Source organism: Panulirus ornatus, chromosome 15, assembly GCF_036320965.1.
Source record: "Panulirus ornatus isolate Po-2019 chromosome 15, ASM3632096v1, whole genome shotgun sequence".
Classification (NCBI taxonomy): domain Eukaryota; kingdom Metazoa; phylum Arthropoda; class Malacostraca; order Decapoda; family Palinuridae; genus Panulirus; species Panulirus ornatus.
This window is the reverse complement of record NC_092238.1, coordinates 36791570-36814248: the sequence shown is the minus strand read 5'-3', so window position 1 is coordinate 36814248 and position 22679 is coordinate 36791570. Positions and strand designations below refer to the sequence as shown.

At 42.2% G+C, this 22679-nt stretch overlaps 1 protein-coding gene across 3 annotated transcripts in view; it reads left to right on the top strand.

Moving 5' to 3' along the window:
* LOC139753851 (uncharacterized) overlaps positions 1-22679 on the top strand; it is a 153085-nt gene that overhangs the window by 1182 nt on the left and 129224 nt on the right. For all 3 annotated transcript variants that reach the window (XM_071670788.1, XM_071670786.1, XM_071670787.1), the window contains exon 2: positions 18866-18976. In XM_071670788.1, coding sequence (XP_071526889.1) covers positions 18866-18976 — 111 coding nt within the window. The remainder of the gene's footprint in view (positions 1-18865; positions 18977-22679) is intronic.

Below are 22679 nucleotides of genomic sequence, written 5' to 3'. Positions count from 1 at the left end.
TTTAAATGCACCAGTCACATTCATGAAAACACACCGCCAAAATGGTACATAATGATGATAGATAAATAACATAGTGAGAAGACGTGTATCCTTCAGTAGCAGATGAATAAAATGTTAGTTTGTTGTAACCATCATTCCAGCTGGTAGGTGTCATTAAATGAAGTTTTTATTATTTGTCTTGATATTTAGAAGTGTATTACCTGCTTTTGCATTAATTAATCATATTTTCCTCAACATATGCAATCCTTTTTGTCTCATGAAATATCATTCATTAGACAGTAGGTCATAATCATGCTTCATAGGTATTTTTATAATTGCAGTTAAGTACTTAAAGTACTTATGACATAAGTAGCCACTTTTCAATATTTCAATACAGGGCTAAACTAGACTGTACCCTTTACCATATATATATATATATATATATATGTTAGGGAGGTAAATGCAAGAGTTTTGGAAAGAGGGGCAAGTATGAAGTCTGTTGGGGATGAGAGAGCTTGGGAAGTGAGTCAGTTGTTGTTCGCTGATGATACAGCGCTGGTGGCTGATTCATGTGAGAAACTGCAGAAGCTGGTGACTGAGTTTGGTAAAGTGTGTGGAAGAAGAAAGTTAAGAGTAAATGTGAATAAGAGCAAGGGTATTAGGTACAGTAGGGTTGAGGGTCAAGTCAATTGGGAGGTGAGTTTGAATGGAGAAAAACTGGAGGAAGTAAAGTGTTTTAGATATCTGAGAGTGGATGTGGCAGCGGATGGAACCATGGAAGCGGAAGTGGATCATAGGGTGGAGGAGGGGGCGAAAATCCTGGGAGCCTTGAAGAATGTGTGGAAGTCGAGAACATTATCTCGGAAAGCAAAAATGGGTATGTTTGAAGGAATAGTGGTTCCAACAATGTTGTATAGTTGCGAGGCATGGGCTATGGATAGAGTTGTGCGCAGGAGGATGGATGTGCTGGAAATGAGATGTTTGAGGACAATGTGTGGTGTGAGGTGGTTTGATCGAGTAAGTAACGTAAGGGTAAGAGAGATGTGTGGAAATAAAAAGAGCGTGGTTGAGAGAGCAGAAGAGGGTGTTTTGAAATAGTTTGGGCACATGGAGAGAATGAGTGAGGAAAGATTGACCAAGAGGATATATGTGTCGGAGGTGGAGGGAACGAGGAGAAGAGGGAGACCAAATTGGAGGTGGAAAGATGGAGTGAAAAAGATTTTGAGTGATCGGGGCCTGAACATGCAGGAGGGTGAAAGGAGGGCAAGGAATAGAGTGAATTGGAAAGATGTGGTATACCGGGGTTGACGTGCTGTCAGTGGATTGAATCAGGGCATGTGAAGCGTCTGGGGTAAACCATGGAAAGCTGTGTAGGTATGTATATTTGCGTGTGTGGACGTATGTATATACATGTGTATGGGGGTGGGTTGGGTCATTTCTTTCGTCTGTTTCCTTGCGCTACCTCGCAAATGCGGGAGACAGCGACAAAGCAAAAAAAAAATTATTATTTTATTATTTTTTCATTTTGCTTTGTCGCTGTCTCCCGCATTTGCGAGGTGACGCAAGGAAACAGACGAAAGAAATGGCCCAACCCACCCCCATACACATGTATATACATACACGTCCACACACGCAAAAATACATAACTATACATCTCAATGTACACATATATATACACACACAGACACATACATATATACCCATGCACACAATTCACACTGTCTGCCTTTATTCATTCCCATCGCCACCTCGCCACAAATAGAATACCATCCCCCTCCCCCCTCATGTGTGCGAGGTAGCGCTAGGAAAAGACAACAAAGGCCCCATTCGTTCACACTCAGTCTCTAGCTGTCATGCAATAATGCCCGAAACCGCAGCTCCCTTTCCACATCCAGGCCCCACACTACTTTCCATGGTTTACCCCAGATGCTTCACATGCCCTGATTCAATCCACTGACAGCACGTCAACCCCGGTATACCACTTCAATCCAATTCACTCTATTCCTTGCCCACCTTTCACCCTCCTGCATGTTCAGGCCCTGATCACTCAAAATCTTTTTCACTCCATCTTTCCACCTCCAATTTGGTCTCCCACTTCTCCTCGTTCCCTCCACCTCTGACACATATATCCTCTTGGTCAATCTTTCCTCACTCATTCTCTCCATGTGCCCAAACCATTTCAAAACCCCCTCTTCTGCTCTCTCAACCACGCTCTTTTTATTTCCACACATCTCTCTTACCCTTACATTACTTACTCGATCAAACCACCTCACACCCCACATTGTCCTCAAACATCTCATTTCCAGCACATCCACCCTCCTGCGCAAAACTCTATCCATAGCCCACACCTCGCAACCATACAACATTGTTGGAACCACTATTCCTTCAAACATACCCATTTTTGCTTTCCGGGATAATGTTCTCGACTTCCACACATTCTTCAAGGCCCCCAGGATTTTCGCCCCCTCCCCTACCCTATGATTCACTTCCGCTTCCATGGTTCCATCTGCTGCCAGATCCACTCCCAGATATCTAAAACACTTTACTTCCTCCAGTTTTTCTCCATTCAAACTTACCTCCCAATTGACTTGACCCTCAACCCTACTGTACCTAATAACCTTGCTCTTATTCACATTTACTCTTAACTTTCTTCTTTCACACACTTTACCAAACTCAGTCACCAGCTTCTGCAGTTTCTCACATGAATCAGCCACCAGCGCTATATCATCAGCAAACAACAACTGACTCACTTCCCAAACTCTCTCATGCACAACAGACTTCATACTTGCCCCTCTTTCCAAAACTCTTGCATTCACCTCCCTAACAACCCCATCCATAAACAAATTAAACAACCATGGAGACATCACACACCCTTGCCGCAAACCTACATTCACTGAGAACCAATCACTTTCCTCTCTTCCTACGCGTACACATGCCTTACATCCTCGATAAAAACTTTTCACTGCTTGTAACAACTTGCCTCCCATACCATATATTCTTAATACCTTCCACAGAGCATCTCTATCAACTCTATCATATGCCTTCTCCAGATCCATAAATGCTACATACAAATCCATTTGCTATTCTAAGTATAGCAAATATATATAATATAGCGAAAATCCTGGGAGACTTGAAGAATGTGTGGAAGTCGAGAACATTATCTCGGAAAGCAAAAATGGGTATGTTTGAAGGAATAGTGGTTCCAACAATGTTGTATGGTTGCGAGGCGTGGGCTATGGATAGAGTTGTGCGCAGGAGGGTGGATGTGCTGGAAATGAGATGTTTGAGGACAATGTGTTTTGTGAGGTGGTTTGATCGAGTAAGTAATGTAAGGGTAAGAGAGATGTGTGGAAATAAAATGAGCGTGGTTGAGAGAGCAGAAGAGGGTGTTTTGAAATGGTTTGGGCACATGGAGAGAATGAGTGAGGAAAGATTGACCAAGAGGATATGTGTGTCAGAGGTGGAGGGAACGAGAAGTGGGAGACCAAATTGGAGGTGGAAAGATGAGTGAAAAAGATTTTGAGTGATCGGGGCCTGAACATGCAGGAGGGTGAAAGGCGGGCAAGGAATAGAGTGAATTGGATCGATGTGGTATACCGGGGTCGACGTGCTGTCAGTGGATTGAATCAGGGCGTGTGAAGCATCTGGGGTAAACCATGGAAAGCTGTGTGGGGCCTGGATGTGGAAAGGGAGCTGTGGTTTCGGGCATTATTGCATGACAGCTAGGGACTGAGTGTGAACGAATGGGGCCTTTGTTGTCTATTCCTAGCGCTACCCCGCACACATGAGGGGGAAGGGGGATGGTATTCCATGTGTGGTGAGGTGGCGATGGGAATGAATAAAGGCAGACAGTGTGGATTGTGTGCATGGGTATATATGTATGTGTCTGTGTGTGTATGTATATGTGTACATTGAGATGTATAGGTATGTATATTTGCGTGTGTGGACGTGTGTGTGTATATACATGTGTATGGGGGTGGGTTGGGCCATTTCTTTCGTCTGTTTCCTTGCGCTACCTCGCAAACGCGGGAGACAGCGACAAAGCAAAATAAAAAAATACAGCGACAAAGTATAATAAAAAAAAAATAAATATATATATTCATTTTTTATATTTATTATACTTTGTCGCTGTCTCCCGCGTTTGCGAGGTAGCGCAAGGAAACAGACGAAAGAAATGGCCCAACCCCCCCCATACACATGTATATACATACGTCCACACACGCAAATATACATACCTACACAGCTTTCCATAGCTTACCCCAGACGCTTCACATGCCTTGATTCAATCCACTGACAGCACGTCAACCCCGGTATACCACATCGCTCCAATTCACTCTATTCCTTGCCCTCCTTTCACCCTCCTGCATGTTCAGGCCCCGATCACACAAAATCTTTTTCACTCCATCTTTCCACCTCCAATTTGGTCTCCCTCTTCTCCTTGTTCTCTCCACCTCCGACACATATATCCTCTAGGTCAATCTTTCCTCACTCATCCTCTCCATGTGCCCAAACCACTTCAAAACACCCTCTTCTGCTCTCTCAACCACGCTCTTTTTATTTCCACACATCTCTCTTACCCTTACGTTACTCACTCGATCAAACCACCTCACACCACACATTGTCCTCAAACATCCCATTTCCAGCACATCCATCCTCCTGCGCACAACTCTATCCATAGCCCACGCCTCGCAACCATACAACATTGTTGGAACCACTATTCCTTCAAACATACCCATTTTTGCTTTCTGAGATAATGTTCTCGACTTCCACACATTCTTCAAGGCCCCCAGAATTTTCGCCCCCTCCCCCACCCTATGATCCACTTCCGCTTCCATGGTTCCATCCGCTGCCAGATCCACTCCCAGATATCTAAAACACTTCACTTCCTCCAGTTTTTCTCCATTCAAACTCACCTCCCAATTGACTTGACCCTCAACCCTACTGTACCTAATAACCTTGCTCTTATTCACATTTACTCTTAACTTTCTTCTTCCACACACTTTACCAAACTCAGTCACCAGCTTCTGCAGTTTCTCACATGAATCAGCCACCAGCGCTGTATCATCAGCGAACAACAACTGACTCACTTCCCAAGCTCTCTCATCCCCAACAGACTTCATACTTGCCCCTCTTTCCAAAACTCTTGCATTTACCTCCCTAACAACCCCATCCATAAACAAATTAAACAACCATGGAGACATCACACACCCCTGCCGCAGACCTACATTCACTGAGAACCAATCACTTTCCTCTCTTCCTACACGTACACATGCCTTACATCCTCGATAAAAACTTTTCACTGCTGCTAACAACTTTCCTCCCACACCATATATTCTTAATACCTTCCACAGAGCATCTCTATCAACTCTATCATATGCCTTCTCCAGATCCATAAATGCTACATACAAATCCATTTGCTTTTCTAAGTATTCCTCACATACATTCTTCAAAGCAAACACCTGATCCACACATCCTCTACCACTTCTGAAACCACACTGCTCTTCCCCAATCTGATGCTCTGTACATGCCTTCACCCTCTCAATCAATACCCTCCCATATAATTTACCAGGAATACTCAACAAACTTTTTTTTTTTTTTTTTTTTTTTATTGTCGCTGTCTCCCGCGTTTGCGAGGTAGCGCAAGGAAACAGACGAAAGAAATGGCCCAACCCCCCCATACACATGTACATACACATGTCCACACACGCAAATATACATACCTACACAGCTTTCCTTGGTTTACCCCGGACGCTTCACATGCCTTGATTCAATCCACTGACAGCACGTCAACCCCTGTATACCACATCGCTCCAATTCCCTCTATTCCTTGCCCTCCTTTCACCCTCCTGCATGTTCAGGCCCCGATCACACAAAATCCTTTTCACTCCATCTTTCCACCTCCAATTTGGTCTCCCTCTTCTCCTCGTTCCCTCCACCTCCGACACATATATCCTCTTGGTCAATCTTTCCTCACTCATTCTCTCCATGTGCCCAAACCATTTCAAAACACCCTCTTCTGCTCTCTCAACCACGCTCTTTTTATTTCCACACATCTCTCTTACCCTTACGTTACTTACTCGATCAAACCACCTCACACCACACATTGTCCTCAAACATCTCATTTCCAGCACATCCATCCTCCTGCGCACAACTCTATCCATAGCCCACGCCTCGCAACCATACAACATTGTTGGAACTACTATTCCTTCAAACATACCCATTTTTGCTTTCCGGGATAATGTTCTCGACTTCCACACATTTTTCAAGGCTCCCAAAATTTTCGCCCCCTCCCCCACCCTATGATCCACTTCCGCTTCCATGGTTCCATCCGCTGCCAGATCCACTCCCAGATATCTAAAACACTTCACTTCCTCCAGTTTTTCTCCATTCAAACTCACCTCCCAATTGACTTGACCCTCAACCCTACTGTACCTAATAACCTTGCTCTTATTCACATTTACTCTTAACTTTCTTCTTCCACACACTTTACCAAACTCCGTCACCAGCTTCTGTAATTTGAGCACTCACTCTTATCCCCTTTGCCTTTGTACAATGGCACTATATATATATATATATATATATATATATATATATATATATATATATATATATATATATATAATAAATAAATATAATAATAATAAATAAAAAAATAATATATATATATATATATTTTTTATTATTATACTATGTCGCTGTCTCCCGCGTTTGCGAGGTAGCGCAAGGAAACAGATGAAAGAAATGGCCCAACCTCCCCCCATACACATGTATATACATACGTCCACACACGCAAATATACATACCTACACAGCTTTCCATGGTTTACCCCAGACGCTTCACATGCCTTGATTTAATCCACTGACAGCACGTCAACCTCGGTATACCACATCGCTCCAATTCACTCTATTCCTTGCCCTCCTTTCACCCTCCTGCATGTTCAGGCCCCGATCACACAAAATCTTTTTCACTCCATCTTTCCACCTCCAATTTGGTCTCCCTCTTCTCCTCGTTCCCTGCACCTCCGACACATATATCCTCTTGGTCAGTCTTTCCTCACTCATTCTCTCCATGTGCCCAAACCACTTCAAAACACCCTCTTCTGCTCTCTCAACCACGATCTTTTTATTTCCACACATCTCTCTTACCCTTACGTTACTCACTCGATCAAACCACCTCACACCACACATTGTCCTCAAACATCTCATTTCCAGCACATCCATCCTCCTGCGCACAACTCTATCCATAGCCCACGCCTCGCAACCATACAACATTGTTGGAACCACTATTCCTTCAAACATACCCATTTTTGCTTTCCGAGATAATGTTCTCGACTTCCACACATTTTTCAAGGCCCCCAGAATTTTCGCCCCCTCCCCCACCCTATGATCCACTTCCGCTTCCATGGTTCCATCCGCTGCCAGATCCACTCCCAGATATCTAAAACACTTCACTTCCTCCAGTTTTTCTCCATTCAAACTCACCTCCCAATTGACTTGACCCTCAACCGTACTGCACCTAATGACCTTGCTCTTATTCACATTTACTCTTAACTTTCTTCTTCCACACACTTTACCAAACTCAGTCACCAGCTTCTGCAGTTTCTCACATGAATCAGCCACCAGCGCTGTATCATCAGCGAACAACAACTGACTCACTTCCCAAGCTCTCTCATCCCCAACAGACTTCATACTTGCCCCTCTTTCCAAAACTCTTGCATTTACCTCCCTAACAACCCCATCCATAAACAAATTAAACAACCATGGAGACATCACACACCCCTGCCGCAAACCTACATTCACTGAGAACCAATCACTTTCCTCTCTTCCTACCCGTACACATGCCTTACATCCTCGATAAAAACTTTTCACTGCTTCTAACAACTTTCCTCCCACACCATTTATTCTTAATACCTTCCACAGAGCATCTCTATCAACTCTATCATATGCCTTCTCCAGATCCATAAATGCTACATACAAATCCATTTGCTTTTCTAAGTATTTCTCACATACATTCTTCAAAGCAAACACCTGATCCACACATCCTCTACCACTTCTGAAACCACACTGCTCTTCCCCAATCTGATGCTCTGTACATGCCTTCACCCTCTCAATCAATACCCTCCCATATAATTTACCAGGAATACTCAACAAACTTATACCTCTGTAATTTGAGCACTCACTCTTATCCCCTTTGCCTTTGTACAATGGCACTATGCACGCATTCCGCCAATCCTCAGGCACCTCACCATGATTCATACATACATTAAATAACCTTACCAACCAGTCAACAATACAGTCACCCCCTTTTTTAATAAATTCCACTGCAGTACCATCCAAACCTGCTGCCTTGCCGGCTTTCATCTTTCGCAAAGCTTTCACTACCTCTTCTCTGTTTACCAAATCATTTTCCCTAACCCTCTCACTTTGCACACCACCTCGACCAAAACACCCTGCCACTCTATCATCAAACACATTCAACAAACCTTCAAAATACTCACTCCATCTCCTTCTCACATCACCACTACTTGTTATCACCTCCCCATTTGCACCGTTCACTGAAGTTCCCATTTGCTCCCTTGTCTTACGCACTTTATTTACCTCCTTCCAGAACATCTTTTTATTCTCCCTAAAATTTAATGATACTCTCTCACCCCAACTCTCATTTGCCCTTTTTTTCACCTCTTGCACCTTTCTCTTGACCTCCTGTCTCTTTCTTTTATTCATCTCCCACTCAATTGCATTTTTTCCCTGCAAAAATCGTCCAAATGCCTCTCTCTTCTCTTTCACTAATAATCTTACTTCTTCATCCCACCACTCACTACCCTTTCTAATCAACCCACCTCCCACTCTTCTCATGCCACAAGCATCTTTTGCGCAATCCATCACTGATTCCCTAAATACATCCCATTCCTCCCCCACTCCCCTTACTTCCATTGTTCTCACCTTTTTCCATTCTGTACTCAGTCTCTCCTGGTACTTCCTCACACAGGTCTCCTTCCCAAGCTCACTTACTCTCACCACCCTCTTCACCCCAACATTCACTCTTCTTTTCTGAAAACCCATACAAATCTTCACCTTAGCCTCCACAAGATAATGACCAGACATCCCTCCAGTTGCACCTCTCAGCACATTAACATCCAAAAGTCTCTCTTTCGCACGCCTGTCAATTAACACGTAATCCAATAACGCTCTCTGGCCATCTCTCCTACTTACATAAGTATACTTATGTATATCTCGCTTTTTAAACCAGGTATTCCCAATCATCAGTCCCTTTTCAGCACATAAATCTACAAGCTCTTCACCATTTCCATTTACAACACTGAACACCCCATGCATACCAATTATTCCCTCAACTGCCACATTACTCACCTTTGCATTCAAATCACCCATCACTATAACCCGGTCTCGTGCATCAAAACCACTAACACACTCATTCAGCTGCTCCCAAAACACTTGCCTCTCATGATCTTTCTTCTCATGCCCAGGTGCATATGCACCAATAATCACCCACCTCTCTCCATCAACTTTCAGTTTTATCCATATTAATCGAGAATTTACTTTCTTACATTCTATCACATACTCCCACAACTCCTGTTTCAGGAGTATTGCTACTCCTTCCCTTGCCCTCTCACTAACCCCTGACTTTACTCCCCAGACATTCCCAAACCACTCTTCCCCTTTACCCTTGAGCTTCGTTTCACTCAGAGCCAAAACATCCAGGTTCCTTTCCTCAAACATACTACCTATCTCTCCTTTTTTCACATCTTGGTTACATCCACACACATTTAGGCACCCCACTCTGAGCCTTCGAGGAGGATGAGCACTCCCCGCGTGACTCCTTCTTCTGTTTCCCATTTTAGAAAGTTAATACATGGAGGGGAGGATTTCTGGCCCCCCGCTCCCGTCCCCTCTAGTCGCTTTCTACGACACGCGAGGAATACGTGGGAAGTATTCTTTCACCCCTATCCCCAGGGATAACATACATATATATATACATATACACATACACACACATACACATACATACGCACATATACACACACACACACATACATATATATACATATGAAAAATGTAAGAAACAATTTAGAAAATTGAAACTTCTAGCTTGAAATGAATGAACAAATGAATGTCACATAATGGTTCAACCTCTGGCTATGGAAAAAGGAAATGTATAACTTATTTACACAAACGTCAATAGCAGTTCTCATCAATTTAACCACTGTATCAATAAGCTTCAATGTCTAAGCTACATTTTTCTCCAATTTCACTATTTTCTTGTCAAAACACCATGTATGAAAACTATCACTCCAGTAACACAACTATAAACATTTACTTCCCCTTTAAAAAAGTTCTGGGGAAGTCTGTCTCGATACACTGCGGGAAACTCTACCACCTGGCGAGGTTTGTGTTGCAATGGTTCCCGATTCACAAACGTAGTAGCATCACAGTCATCATCTTCATCGTATTTACTTCGTGTAGGCAGTTACTAAACGCCAATTACCGACGGAAGATCCTCTTCTGACTGTCGGTCTCCTGTAGACTCCTCTTCTAACTGTAGGTCTCCTGTAGACTCCTTTTCTGACTATAGGTCTCCTGTAGACTCCTCTTCTGTCACCTCCTCGTCTCTCATGATCTTTCTTCTCACACTGGTGGCGCTGCTCGACGGCTGCCCCGGCGCTAGAGCTCCCGACTTTTATCTCTCTTTTTAACCTTTTTCTGATAAGTCTGCACTTCCTGGACCATTCTACAGTAACCATGAATGCATCTGGAGCAACTCTAACACTATGGAACCAGAAAATGTACTTGATTTGTGGTGTAATTCTGTGTGTTATGAAGGTGACTGCAGCCACGAATGTCTGTCTGGCAACTGCCACCCTATGAAATTTGAGATTAAGGTGTTTCAGATGGCCACATAAATTCTCACATCTCATCCGCTTGAATTATTTTCCATAAACTACCAAATGAAATATCTGCTTTCTAGTCAAACCTTATTGGAGTATGAAGTTAATGCTGTTCTCTGACTATTCATCTCATTCTTAACACAACTGACCTTTTTTCCCTTCCACTCATCACCCCAGCCTTCCTGAGGGGGCTGAAGGAGAGTAAGTAATATTTATGTGGCAAATGCTTGCTTGCATGAGTGCACCTTCTAGTGTTTTATAGAAATAGGCTATACTTTATTCAATTTGTTTTAGTAAATGTTCATTAACATAAACAGTATCACTATTATTTATGCCAGTTCAAGTTTTATATATATATATATATATATATATATATATATATATATATATATATATATATATATATATATATTTATTATTATACTTTGTTGCTGCCTCCCGCGTTAGCGAGGTAGCTTAAGAAAACAGACCAAAGAATGGCCCAACCCACCCACATTTACATGTATATACATACTCGTCCACACACACACACACACATATACATACCTATATATATCAACGTATACATATATATACATACACAGACATTTACATATATACACACACATATATATATATATATGTGTTGTTCGCTGATGATACAGCGCTGGTGGCGGATTCATGTGAGAAACTGCAGAAGCTGGTGACGGAGTTTGGTAAAGTGTGTGGAAGAAGAAAGTTAAGAGTAAATGTGAATAAGAGCAAGGTTATTAGGTACAGTAGGGCTGAGGGTCAAGTCAATTGGGAGGTGAGTTTGAATGGTGAAAAACTGGAGGAAGTGAAGTGTTTTAGATATCTGGGAGTGGATCTGTCAGCGGATGGAACCATGGAAGCGGAAGTGGATCATAGGGTGGGGGAGGGGGCGAAAATTTTGGGAGCCTTGAAAAATGTGTGGAAGTCGAGAACATTATCCCGGAAAGCAAAAATGGGTATGTTTGAAGGAATAGTAGTTCCAACAATGTTGTATGGTTGCGAGGCGTGGGCTATGGATAGAGTTGTGCGCAGGAGGATGGATGTGCTGGAAATGAGATGTTTGAGGACAATGTGTGGTGTGAGGTGGTTTGATCGAGTAAGTAACGTAAGGGTAAGAGAGCGGTGTGGAAATAAAAAGAGCGTGGTTGAGAGAGCAGAAGAGAGTGTTTTAAAATGGTTTGGGCACATGGAGAGAATGAGTGAGGAAAGATTGACCAAGAGGATATATGTGTCGGAGGTGGAGGGAACGAGGAGAAGAGGGAGACCAAATTGGAGGTGGAAAGATGGAGTGAAAAAGATTTTGTGTGATCGGGGCCTGAACATGCAGGAGGGTGAAAGGAGGGCAAGGAATAGAGTGAATTGGAGCGATGTGGTATACAGGGGTTGACGTGCTGTCAGTGGATTGAATCAAGGCATGTGAAGCGTCCGGGGTAAACCATGGAAAGCTGTGTAGGTATGTATATTTGTGTGTGTGGACGTGTGTATGTACATGTGTATGGGGGGGGTTGGGCCATTTCTTTCGTCTGTTTCCTTGCGCTACCTCGCAATACGCGGGAGACAGCGACAAAGTATAAAAAAAAAAAAAAAAAAAAAAAATATATATATATATATATATATATATATAATTCATAGTCTGCTCTTATTCATTTCTGTCGCCACCCCGTCACACATGCAATGACAACCCCCTCCCCCCGCATATGCATGGGATGAAAGAGTGGTGAGAGTAAGTGAGCTTGGGAAGAGACTTGTGTGAGGAAGTACCAGAAGAGACTAAGTGCAGAATGGGAAAAGGTGAGAGCAACGGACGTAAGGGGAGTGGGGGAAGAATGGGATGTATTTAGGGAAGCAGTGATGGCTTGCAAATAAGATGCTTGTGGCATGAGAAGTGTGGGAGGTGGGCAGATTAGAAAGGGTAGTGAGTGGTGGGATGAAGAAGTAAGATTATTAGTGAAAGAGAAGAGAGAGGCTTTTGAATGAGTTTTGCAGGGAAATAGTGTAAATGAGTGGGAGATGTATAAAATAAAGAGGCAGGAGGTCAAGAGAAAGGTGCAAGAGGTGAAAAAGAGGGCAAATGAGAGTTGGGGTGATGGAGTGTCATAAGATATTTGGGAGGATAAAAAGATGTTTTGGAAGGAGGTAAATAAAGTTCATAAGATAAGAGGACAAATGGGAACTTCGGTGAAGGGGTTAATGGGGAAGTGATAATAAGTAGAGGTGATGTGAGAAGGAGGTGGATTGAGTATTTTGAAGGTTTGTTGAATGTGTTAGATGATAGAGTGGCAGATATGGGGTGTTTTTGATGAGGTAGTGTGCGAAGTTAGTGGGATAGGGAGAATGATTTGGTAAACGGAGAAGAGGTAGTAAAAGCTTTGCGGAAGATGAAAGCCGGCAAGGCAGCGGGTTTGGATAGTATTGTAGTGGAATTTATTGGAGAAAGGTGTGACTGTTGGTGACTGGTTGGTAAGGATTTTTAATATATGTATGACTCATGGTGAAGTGCCTGAGGATTGGCGGAATGCATGCATAGTGCCATTGTACAAAGGCAAAGAGGATAAAAGTGAGTGCTCAAATTACAGAGGTATAAGTTTTTTGAGTAACCCTGGAAAATTATATGGGAGGGTATTGATTGAGAGGTTGAAGGCATGAACAGAGCATCAGATTGGGGAAGAGTAGTGTGGTTTCAGAAGTGGTAGAAGATGTGTGGATCAGGTTTTTTCTCTGAAGAATGTATGTGAGAAATACTTAGAAAAGGAAATGGATTTGTGTGTAGCATTTATGGATCTGGAGGAGGCATATGATAGAGTTGATAGAGATGGTCTGTGGAAGGTATTAAGAATATATGGTGTGGGAGGCAAGTTGTTTGAAGCAGCGAAAAGTTTTTATTGAGGATGTAAGGTATGTATGTGGGTGGGAAGAGAGGAAAGTGATTGGTTGTCATTTCATGTGTGGTGGGGTGGCAACGGGAATGAATAAAGGCTGCAAGTATGAATTATGTACATGTGTATATATGTATATGTCTGTGTATGTATATATATGTATACGTTGAAATGTATAGGTATGTATACATGAGTATGTGGACGTGTATGTGGGTTGTTTGGGCCATTACTTCGTGTGTTTCCATGCATTACCTCACTGATGTGGGAGACAGTGACAAAGTATGATATATATTTATTTATTTATTTTGCTTTGTCGCTGTCTCCCGAGTTAGTGAGGTAGCACAAGGAAACAGACAAAAGAATGGCCCAACCCACCCACATACACATGTATATACATCTGTCTACCTCTATTCTTTCCCATCGCCACCCCGCCACACATGAAATAACAACCCCCTTCCCCCTCATGTGCGCGAGGTAGCGCTAGGGAAAGACAACAAAGGTCACATTCGCTCACACTCAGTCTCTAGCTGTCATGTAATAATGCACCGAAACCACAGCTCCCTTTTCACATCCAGGCCCCACACAACTTTCCGTGGTTTACCCCAGATGCTTCACATTCCATGGTTCAATCCATTGACAGCATGTTGACCCCGCTATACCATATCGTTCCAATTCACTCTATTCCTTGCACGCCTTTGACCCTCCTGCATGTTCAGGCCCGATCACTCAAAATCTTTTTCACTCCATCTTTCCACCTCCAATTTGGTCTCCCACTTCTCCTCATTCCCTCCACCTCTGACACATATATCCTTTTGGTCAATCTTTCCTCACTCATTCTCTCCATGTGACCAAACCATTTCAAAACACCTTCTGCTTTCTCAAACACACTCTTTTTATTACCATACATCTCTCTTACCCTATTATTACTTACTCGATCAAACCACCTCACACCACATATTGTCCTCAAACATCTCATTTCCAGCACATCCACCCTCCTCCACACAACTCTATCTATAGCCCACGCCTCACAACCATATAACATTGTTTGAACCACTATTCCTTCAAACATACCCATTTTTGCTTTCCGAGATAATGTTCTCGACTTCCACACGTTTTTCAACGCTTCCAGAACTTTTGCCCCCTCCCCCACCCTATGATTCACTTCTGCTTCCATGGTTCCATCTGCTGCCAAATCCACTCCCAGATGTCTAAAACACTTCACTTCCTCCAGTTTTTCTCCATTCAAACTTATCTCCCAATTGACTTGTCCCTCAACCCTACTGTACCTAATAACTGTGCTCTTATTCACATTTACTCTCAGCTTTCTTCTTTCACACACTTTACCAAACTCAGTCACCAGCTTCTGCACTTTCTCACATGAATGAGACACCAGTGCTGTATCATCAGCAAACAAAAACTGACTCACTTCCCAAGTTCTCTCATCCCCAACAGACTGCATACTTGCCCCTCTTTCCAAAACCCTTGCATTCACCTCCCTAACAACCCCATCCGTAAACAAATTAAACGACCTAAGTATTTCTCACATACATTCTTCAAAGCAAACACCAAATCCACACATCCTCTACCACTTCGGAAACCACACTGCTCTTCCCCAATCTGATGCTCTGTACATGCCTTCACCCTCTCAATCAATACCCTCCCATATAATTTCCCAGGAATACTCAATAGTGTTATACCTCCCAGGAATACTCAACAGTGTTATACCTCTGTAATTTGAGCACTCACTTTTATCCCCTTTGCCTTTGTACAATGGCACTATGCAAGCATTCCGCCAGTCCTCAGGCACTTCACCGTGAGTCATACATACATTGAATAACCTTCCCAACCAGTCAACAATACAGTCATCCCCTTTTTTGATAAATTCCACTGCAATACCATCGAAACCTGCTGCCTTGCCGGCTTTCATCTTCCGCAAAGCTTTTACTTCCTCTTCTCTTTTTACCAAATCATTTTCACTAACCCTCTCACTTTGCACTGCACCTTGACCAAAACACCCTATATCTGCCGCTCTATCATCAAACACATTCAACAAACCTTCAAAATATTCACTCCATCTCCTTCTCATATCACCACTACTTGTTATCACCTCCCTATTAGCCCCCTTCTCTGAAGTTCCCATTTGTTCCCTTGTCTTACGCACTTTATTTACCTCCTTCCAAAACATCTTTTTATTCTCCCTGAAGTTTAATGATAGTCTCTCACCGCAACTCTCATTTTCCCTCTTTTTCACCTCTTGCACCTTTCTCTTGACCTCCTGCATCTTTCTTTTATACATCTCCCAGTCATTTTCATTATTTATTTATTTTACTTTGTCGCTGTCTCCCGCGTTAGCGAGGTAGGGCAAGGAAACAGATGAAAGAATGGCGCAAGCCACCCACATACAAAGTATATGCATACACGTCCACACATGCAAATATACATACCCATACATCTCAACGTATACATATATATACTCACACAGACATATACATATATACACATGTACATAATTCATAATGTCTCCCTTTATTCATTCCCATCGCCACCCCGCCACACATGAAATAATAACCCCCTCCCCCTGCATGTGCGCGAGGTAGCGCTAGGAAAAGGCCACATTTGTTCACACTCATCGAAACCACAGCTCCCTTTCCACATCCAGGCCCCTTAGAACTTTCCATGGTTTACCCCAGGTGCTTCACATGCCCTGATTCAATTTATTTACAGCACGTTGACCCTGGTATACCACATCATTCGAATTCACTCTATTCCTTTCATGCCTTTCACCCTCCTGAATGTTCAGGCCCCAATAACTCAAAATCTTTTTCACTCCAGCGCTGTATCATCAGCGAACAACAACTGACTCACTTCCCAAGCTCTCTCATCCACGACAGACTGCATATTTGCCCCTCTCTCCAAAACTCTTGCATTCACCTCCCTAACAACCCCATCCATAAACAAATTAAACAACCATGGAGACATCACGCACCCCTGTCGCAATCCGACATTCACTGAGAACTAGTCAGATTCCTCTCTTCCTGCTCGTTCAAAAATCTTACATCCTTGATAAAAACTTTTCACTGCTTCTAACAACTTGCCTCCCAGACCATGTATTCTTAATATATATATATCCATGGGGATAGGGGAGAAAGAATACTTCCCACGTATTCTCTGCGTGTCGTAGAAGGCGACTAAAATGGGAGGGAGAAGGGGGCTGGATATCCTCCCCTCTCATTTTTAATTTTCTAAAAGAAGATACATAGAGAGGGGCTAAGTGAGGATTTTCTCTCAAAGGCTCAGTCCTCCTCTCTTAATGCTACCTTGCTAATGCGGGAAATGGCGAATGGTATGAAAAAAAATTATTTTTACTTAGTCGCTGTGTCTTATGTTGGCGTGGTAGCACAAGGAAACAGACGAAAGAATTGCCCAACCCACCCACATGCACATGTATTTACATAAACGCCCACACACACACATATACATATCTATACATTTCACCGTATACATACACAGATATATACATATATACACATGTACATATTCGTACTTGTCTTCATCCATTTCCGTTACCATCCCACCACATATGAAATGGCACCCCTCCCCCCTTTTCCGGGATGATAGAATGAAGGTGAAATCGCACTTTAGTAGGAGTTCATACAGTGTTATTTAACATGTAAATTTTTCTGTACATGTTGCACATGTATGTTTCATGGAGACAATCCCAGAATGACACTTGGTTCCCACCATCCAACACCAGCCTTTCTAGGCCAAGCACTGTCTGCTTTGTGTGGTTGTAACCCTTGTAAGGGAGAGTGATTAAAGAGGGTCAGTTGGTGGAGGTTGACTTGGATAGGTGAGTGTGTCTTCAACAACTTTCTTTTTTTCATGTTTTGTTAATTCTCTTGTACTGATTTTGGTAATGCTAGGATGGGCTTTGATAATGCCTGAGGACACATTAAATTTCTTAGTATTAGTAACTAAGAGAGATTCAGGGATGTTCCATGTGGCATAATCAGCAGAGGGGTATAAGATAATGGGATTTTCAAGATCTATGGGGTGATTGTTTTCATAATGTTTAATGATTGCATTTTTGTTGTCATCCCTGCGTACTGCATGTTGGTGCCAATAACACCTCTCTGTTGCAGTTTTACCTGTTTGGCATAATTTAAGGTCTTGCTAATGGAGTTATTGTACTAGAAAGCAACATTACAAGCACTGTTTTTTAGATTCATTATACATGACAGCTGGAGAGAGAATGTGGGCAAATGAGGCCATTCTCTGTTTGTTCCTGAGGGTGTTTTGTTGTGGCAGGAAATGGCAAAGGCTAAGTATATTTGATTTTTCTTTTTTCTTTTCTAAATTTATGTGACTATTTTAGTGAATCTTTGCATTTTAGAATTAATTGCATTTCCTGATTCCTTGATGATGTTATATTAATACAAAGTAAAAAGGAACAGTGTAAGTAGAAGTCTTAATTGTTGCTTGTCTCTCATGCATTAGAATTGTCTGCGTGAATGGAGAAGTTGAAATTTTACTATTTTTCTCTTTAGTTTGTAGTGACTTGGTTCTTAGTGTTTCTAATATACAATGAAGATGAATTTTGACTTTTTCATGTGATAGTCATCTGACCTTGTAACATGTAATCATTGGATATGATATCATTTTGTAACTAGACAGGATTATTACTGGATGAATAACCAATGTAAGCAGTTGTCAATAACCAGACTTATAACAACTGTCAAAGGATAAACATTGCCGTGTGTGACTTTTAGGGACTTTGCTGTCAAAAGGAATCTGTGTAGGTATATGTATGTATACGTTGAAATGTATATGTGCGTTTGTGGGTTTTATGTATATACATGTGTATGTGGGTGGGTTGGGCCACTCTTTTGTCTGTTTCCTTGCGCTACCTCGTTAACATAGGAGACAAAGACTAGATAAAACAATGCTATAATTTTAGTGATTGCTGTTGCCAAATGACTAAGTAAAATAAATTTGAATTGTTTTTATTCCAATGTACTCATTCATGCCTGCAGTATACAAATATAGATGGTCAAGTATGTCTGAGCAGCATCTTGATTATATTGTTTGTTTGCAGATAAAACCATCAAACCTCTTGGTTGTCGAGATAAGGCCAGTAAGATGTGTGATTGACACCCCTACAGGGCCCACTCGAACAGCTAAGTGGATGAATCACAACCACTGGAAGGTAATTACCTTATGTCACACTTGGCTTCTTTATGAGTTAAAGCATAATAATCAAAATTACTGACCCATCTGTAATTTCATTTGAAATTGTCTTTTCTGTTTAGAGAAGCATTTTGATATTAAATTTTTTTCATTTTAGAGTGATGCAAAATTTGGCATTTTGGAAGGGCTCACTGGAATTCCTTGTGCTACTTTTATACTGACTTGGGACCATTACTGCTTTTTGGGCTGGAATGCTTCCAATTGTGCTCAATTAAAAGTATAGATCCTCATGGCTGTGACAGAGTCTTATTTTGCATCTTCAATAATTATGGTTTTACTGCCTTTACTCTGATGCTTTTTACATCCAAGGAATAAAGGTATTGAACATCTCTCCAGAATCAAACCCCAGTTTCATTTCGGCTTGGAATCACTGCAGAGCTGTACTTCATATGAGTCAGGCATTCTGCCAGGAAAAGAAAGGACGGTGACTTGATCTCTTCATCTGGTACATCTTTATACTCCTTGACCAAAAGTATTACAGGAAAAGGGGGGTGGTAGATGCTATTTTGTGTGTGGCGAGGTGATGACGGGAATGATGAAAGCAGCAAGTATGGACATGTACATACGTATAAATGTATATGTCTGTGTATGTATACATTGAAATTTGTATGTATATATATGTGCGTGTGTGGGCGTTTATGTATATGGATATGTATGTGGATGGGTTAGGCCATTCTTCGTCTGTTTCCTTGTGCTTCCTTGCTAATGTGGGAGACGGTGGTTAAGTGTCATAAGAATATATATATTATTATTTATCCCTGGGGATAGGGGAGAAAGAATACTTCCCACGCATTCCTCACGTGTTGTAGAAGGCGACTAAAGGGGACGGGAGCTAGAAACCCTCCCGTCTTTGTATTTTAACTTTCTAAAAGGGGAAACAGAAGAAGGAGTCACGTGGGGAGTGCTCATCCTCCTCGAAGTCTCAGATTGGGGTGTCTAAATGTGTGTGGATGTAACCAAGATGAGAAAAAAGGAGAGATAGGTAGTATGTTTGAGGAAAGGAACCTGGATGTTTTGGCTCTGAGTGAAATGAAGCTCAAGGGTAAAGGGGAAGAATGGTTTGGGAATGTCTTGGGAGTAAAGTCAGGGGTTAGTGAGAGGACAAGAGCAAGGGAAGGAGTAGCACTACTCCTGAAACAGGAGTTGTGGGAGTATGTGATAGAGTGTAAGAAAGTAAACTCTAGATTGATATGGGTAAAACTGAAAGTTGATGGAGAAAGATGGGTGATTATTGGTGCATATGCACCTGGGCATGAGAAGAAAGATCATGAGAGGCAAGTGTTTTGGGAGCAGCTGAATGAGTGTGTTAGTGGTTTTGATGCACGAGACCAGGTTATAGTGATGGGTGATGTAAATGCAAAGGTGAGTAATGTGGCAGTTGAGGGAATAATTGGTATACATGGGGTGTTCAGTGTTGTAAATGGAAATGGTGAAGAGCTTGTAGATTTATGTGCTGAAAAATGAATGGTGATTGGGAAAACCTGGTTTAAATATGCATAAGTATACGTATGTAAGTAAGAGAGATGGCCAGAGAGCGTTATTGGATTACATGTTAATTGATAGGCGCGTGAAAGAGAGACTTTTGGATGTTAATGTGCTGAGAGGTGCAACTGGAGGGATGTCTGATCATTATCTTGTGGAGGCGAAGATGAAGATTAGTAGAGGTGTTCAGAAAAGAAGAGAGAATGTTGGGTTGAAGAGAGTGGTGAGAGTGAGCGAGCTTGGGAAGTAGACTTGTGTGAGGAAGTACCAGGAGAGATTGAATACAGTATGGAAAAAGGTGAGAACAAAGGACATAAGGGGAGTGGGGGAGGAATGGGATGTATTTAGGGAATCAGTGATGGATTGCGCAAAAGATGCTTGTGGCATGAGAAGCATGGGAGGTGGGCAGATTAGAAAGGGTAGTGAGTAGTGGGATGAAGAAGTAAGATTATTAGTGAAAGAGAAGAGAGAGGCATTTGGATGATTTTTGCAGGGAAATAATGCAAATGAGTGGGAGATGTATAAAAGAAAGAGGCAGGAGGTCAAGAGAAAGGTGCATGAGGTGAAAAAGAGGGCAAATGAGAGTTGGGGTGAGAGAGTATCATTAAATTTTAGGGAGAATAAAAATATGTTTTGGAAGGAGTTAATAAAGTGCATAAGACAAGGGAACAAATGGGAACTTTAGTGAAAGGAGCTAATGCGGAGGTGATAACAAGTAGTGGTGAGGTGAGAAGGAGATGGAGTGAGTATTTTGAAGGTTTGTTGAATGTGTTTGATGTTAGAGTGGCAAATATAGGGTGTTTTGGCCGAAGTGGTGTGCAAAGTGAGAGGGTTAGGGAAAATGATTTGGTAAACAGAGAAGAGGTAGTAAAAGCTTTGCGGAAGCTGAAAGCTGGCAAGGCAGCGGGTTTGGATGGTATTGCAGTGGAATTCATTAAAAAAGGGGGTGACTGTATTGTTGACTGGTTGGTAAGGTTATTTAATGTATGATTCATGGTGAGGTGCCTGAGGATTGGCGGAATGCATGCATAGTGCCATTGTACAAAGGCAAAGGGGATAAGAGTGAGTGCTCAAATTACAGAGGTATAAGTTTGTTGAGTATTCCTGATAAATTATATGGGAGGGTATTGATTGAGAGGGTGAAGGCATGTACAGAGCATCAGATTGGGGAAGAGCAGTGTGGTTTCAGAAGTGGTAGAGGACGTGTGGATCAGGTGTATGCTTTGAAAAATGTATCTGGAGAAGGCTTATGATAGAGTTGATAGAGATGCTCTGTGGAAGGTATTTAGAATATATGGTGTGGGAGGCAAGTTGTTAGAAGCAGTGAAAAGTTTTTATCGAGGATGTAAGTCATGTGTACGTGTAGGAAGAGAGGAGAGTGATTGGTTCTCATTTAATGTTGGTTTGCGGCAGGGGTGCGTGATGTCACCATGGTTGTTTAATTTGTTTATGGATGGGGTTGTTAGGAAGGTGAATGCAAGAGTTTTGGAAAGAGGGGGAAGTATGCAGTCTGTTGTGGATGAGAGAGCTTGGGAAGTGAATCAGTTGATTTTCGCTGATGATACAGCGCTGGTGGCTGATTCATGTGAGAAACTGCAGAAGCTAGTGACTGAGTTTTGTAGTGTGTGAAAGAAGAAAGTTGAGAGTAAAAGTGAATAAGAGCAAGGTTATTAGGTACAGTAGGGTTGAGGGTCAAGTGAATTGGGAGGTAAGTTTAAATGGAGAAAAACTGGAGGAAGTAAAGTGTTATAGATATCTGGGAGTGGATTTGGCAGCGGATGGAGCCATGGAAGCGGAAGTTAATCATAGGGTGGGGGGGCGAAAGTTCTGGGAGCTTTGAAAATTATGTGGAAATCGAGAATGTTATCTTGGAAAGCAAAAATGGGTATGTTTGAAGGAATAGTGGTTCCAACAATGTTATATGGTTGTGAGGCGTGGGCTATAGATGGAGTTGCGCGGAGGAGGGTGGATGTGCTGGAAATTAGATGTTTGAGGACAATATGTGGTGTGAGGGTTTGATCAAGTAAGTAATGAAAGGGTAAGAGAGATGTGTGGTAGTAAAAAGAGTGTGGTTGAGAGAGCAGAATAGGGTGTTTTAAAATGGTTTGTTCACATGGAGAGAATGAGCGAGGAAAGATTGACACAAAGGATATATGTGTCAGAAATGGAGGGAATGAGAA